Below are 4,150 nucleotides of genomic sequence, written 5' to 3'. Positions count from 1 at the left end.
GCTGCCTCTCTCTTCTTCCTCTTCATACACACCCTTGCCAAGAAATGCACAACACCTTACCCCTGCCCCCGCCCCCCCCCACACACACACACACAAACACACAAGGACAGATAGAGAGCACTTACTGCAGTGTCCTTTGTATTGTCTTATAGTTAGTTGTGGGGGTGTATCTATCCCTGGCTCAGTTTTGAGTTCCTAGAGGCAGGGACTTTCCTTTATCTTTCCAGGGTAATATACGTAAGATTATATACAATATATGTTTGTTGAATATTTTTTTAAAAAGAGCATTCTTAGATTCCTTAGAAAGACTGGCTTTCTTGTCATCTCTGGGAAACTTGTGTGCCTCACATGGAACAGGAATGAAATTCTGTACAGCCTATCTCAGAATAATAGGTTGCTGAGACTGCTTCAAATCAATACCTTTTCTGGAGTTTCCAACAAATAACGATTTATCCTTTAATTGTATCAGGAAGAGTTGTTTTATTCTAAGAAATGTGTGTATTTATATGGAAGGTATTAATGTTCCTAAACTGTCTGTTCTTGCCATATTTACAGGCACAAACTGTGGGTTTCCCAGTGACCATGCATTCGCCGAACATGCGACTGATGCGATCTACCCTCCTCCCACAGGCATCCAATGTGGAGGCCTTTTCATTTCCAGCGTCCAGCTGTCAGGCAGAAGCAGCATTTATGGAAGAAGAGTGTGTTGACACTCCAAAGGTATGGGTGTGTTTGAGGGGCCGAGCTTGTAGGTTGGCTGGAGACTTCAGTTGTGTCCTAAGGTGTTGGACTTGGACTTTGTTGAACTCTGTCATGTCCTCACGTCACTCAGGAGTGTTGTTTGAGTAGCAGAGCCTGAGAAGAGTGTTCAGGGCTGAACTGGGCTCTCATCGCCGCCTTATCATTAGCACTTACATAACTGTCAGACCTCATGCGTCCTTTCAAAAGCTTTCCTTCTCTTTCTTTAACCAAATCCTTCTCTTTTCAAGTTTCTAGATCACACATAGGTTTTATATTTTTTAAACAAATTGTAATTCTGATAACAAATATAACTGGTGCTGACGCAGCTCTGTCTGAGTTGACTGCCTCTCTTCTAAGAAATGTGCATATTTATATTATAGTTAGTTGTGGGGGTGTATCTATCCCTGGCTCAGTTTTGAGTTCCTAGAGGCAGGGACTTTCCTTTATATCTTTCCAGGGTAATATACGTAAGATTATATACAATATATGTTTGTTGAATATTTTTTAAAAAGAGCATTCTTAGATTCCTTACTGCAGCTCCGTGATGACGTGCTATCTGTTTTGGTCAAACATCCTTTTTGTCCTGTTTGGACATGCTTAGCGGAGATAAGTTTATCCTACTATTCTATATGCAGGTGGCTTTTAGGATGTGGATGGTGACAGTTTCTCTCACTTAATGGATATTTACTTCTAAAGTGTGTTTTATATATTTAGCATCAAATGATAAAGGATCGTAGAAATTGGCAGGTCTTGGAGTATGTTCAAAATAGACTTTATTCTTTGCTAGTTGGATGAACTTGGGCAAGAAGACTGACTTGCTTCTTTGCTGTTGTTGTGTTTTTTAATATGTTTTTTATTGATTTTAGAGAGAGAGACAAGTATCAATAGGCTGCCTCATATGCCCCTACCAGGGATCAAGTCCATAACCTGGGCTTGTGCCCTAACTGGGAATCGAACTTGTGACCTTTAGGTGCATGGGATGATGCTCAACCAACTGAGCCATTCCGGCCAGGACCTGACTAGCTTCTTTGAACTGCTTTTTCTCTTATATAATATCAGACTACCAACTTTATGAGACTATTGTGAGGATTAAAATAATGTCTGAGGTTCTGGCCAAATTGTAGGTACTTAATAAGTATTGGTTTCCTGTTTTTTTGGCCTTTTTAGGTAATAAAAAGGTGAGTCAGACATTAATTCTGCCTCAAAGTTTATAATGTAGTAGAAAAGACATGATGCATAACTAAAAACAATTGCCCTATTCTGAATAAATTGATAAAATATAATAGGTCCTTTATTTTTTTCACCCCTCCTTCAGCCCCCTCACCTTTGGCAACCATCAGCTTGTTCTCTGTATGTATGGGTTGGTTTTGTTTTATTTCCTCACTTCTTTTGATTTTTTTTTTTAGACTCCACATGTAAGTGAAATCATATGGTATTTGTCTTTCTCTGACTTATTTCACTTAGCATAATGCCCTCTAGGTCCGTCCATGTTGTTGCAAATGGCCAGATTTCATTCCTTGGGAGCAATATTTCCTTGTACATATACACCACATTTTCTTCATTCATTCATCTGTCAATGGAGACCTACGTTGCTTTCATGTCTTGGCTATCTATAATAATAAAAGCGCAATATGCTAATTAGACCAGACATCCTTTCAGATGACCTTCCAGACAAAGCTGAGGCTGTGAGGGAAGCCCAGGTCCCAGGTGCCTGTTGGCAGCCAGAGGAAAGCCTGGGTCCCGGATGCCAGAGGGAAGCCGGTGCTGGCAGCTGGGGGAAGGAGACCTACTCTTGCACAAATTTCATGCATCAGGCCTCTAGCTGTAAATAATGCTGCATAGGGGTGCATATAGCTTTTCCATATTAGTGTTTTGAGTTTCTTTGGATATATACCCAGAAGTGATATTCTTGAGTCATAGAGCAGCTCTATTTTTATTTTTTTGAAGAACCTACATACTGTTTTACACAGTGGCTTTGCCAGTCTGCATTCCCACCGACAGTGAGCAGGGGTTTCCATTTCTCCACATCCTCTTCAGCACTTGTTCTTGATTTTTTTATGGTGACCATTTTGACAAGTGTGAGGTGGTACCCCACTGTGGTTTTGATTTGCATTTCCCTGGTGATGAGTGATGTTAAGCATCTTTTCATATGTCTTTGGACCTTCTGGATATCTTCTTCGGAGAAATGTCTATTTAGGTCCTCTGCCCATTTTTTATGGATTTTGGGGGGTTTTTTAATGTTAAACTGTATGAGTGTCTTATATATTTTGGATATTAACCTCTTACCGGATGTATCATTGACAGATATCATTTCCTATTCAGTAGTTTTCTTTTTGTTGATGGTTTCCTTCACTGTGCAGCTTTGTAATTTGATGTTGTCCCATTTGTTTATTTTTGTTGTTGTTGTTGCTCTTGCCCAACGAGACCTATTGAAAAAGATATTGCTGAGACTAATGTCAAAGAGTTTACTGCCTGTTTTCTTCAAGAAGTTTTATGGTTTCAGGTCCTACATTTAAATCATTAATCCACTTTGAGTTTATATTTATGTATGGTGCAAGAAAGTGGTCCAGTGTCATTTTTTACATGTATCCAATTTTTCCAAAACCACTACTAAAGAAACTGTCTTGACCCCAATTGTGTATTTTTACCTTCTATGCCATAGATTAATTGACCATATAAGTCAATTTATTGGAGTTTATTTATTGGAAAATTTATTTCTGGGCTCTCTATTCTATTTCATTAATCTATATATCTGCTTTTATGCCAACACCATACTATTTTGATTATTGTAGCTGTGTTCTAGTTCTGAGAAGACTGCCATTGGCAGTTGAATAGAGATTGCATTTCATTTTTATATTGTTTTAGGTACTAAGGACATTTTTACAATACTCATTCTTCCAGTCCTTGAACAATGGTATATGCTTCATTTATTTGTATTCTGTTCAGTTTCTTTCTTCAGTGTTTTATAGTTTTCAGTATACAGATCTTTCACCTCTTTGGTTAAATTTACTCCTAGATATAATATGCTTTTTAATGCAATTGTAAATGGGATAATTTTCTTAATTTCTTCTTCTTATCATTCACTAGAGGCCCGGTGCACAAAAATTTGTATATTCAGGGGGTCCCTCAGCCCAGCCTATGCCCTCTTGCAGTCTGGGACTCCTCGGAGGATGTCCACCTGCTAGCTTAGGCTCGCAGCCTGGGGGATCAGGCCCAAGCTGGCAGTCAGACATCCCTCTGGCAGCCCAGCAGCCCTTGGGGGATGTCCACTTTCCAGCTGGGAGCAGCCCTAAGCTGCAGTCGGACTCCTTAGCGCTGCTGAGGAGGCGGGAGAGGCTCCCACCACCACCACTGTACTGGCAGCCATCAGCCTGGCTTGTGGCTGAGCAGAGCTCCCCCTTGAGGAGCA

At 40.1% G+C, this 4,150-nt stretch overlaps 1 protein-coding gene across 1 annotated transcript in view; it reads left to right on the top strand.

The window, feature by feature from the left end:
• The window catches only part of SIK2 (salt inducible kinase 2), a 129,182-nt gene that overhangs the window by 111,323 nt on the left and 13,709 nt on the right, over nucleotides 1-4,150 (top strand). The window contains exon 9 of the mRNA XM_006761574.2: nucleotides 556-720. Coding sequence (XP_006761637.2) covers nucleotides 556-720 — 165 coding nt within the window. The remainder of the gene's footprint in view (nucleotides 1-555; nucleotides 721-4,150) is intronic.

Source organism: Myotis davidii, unplaced genomic scaffold, assembly GCF_000327345.1.
Source record: "Myotis davidii unplaced genomic scaffold, ASM32734v1 scaffold97, whole genome shotgun sequence".
Classification (NCBI taxonomy): domain Eukaryota; kingdom Metazoa; phylum Chordata; class Mammalia; order Chiroptera; family Vespertilionidae; genus Myotis; species Myotis davidii.
This window is presented reverse-complemented; position numbering and strand designations above follow the sequence as displayed.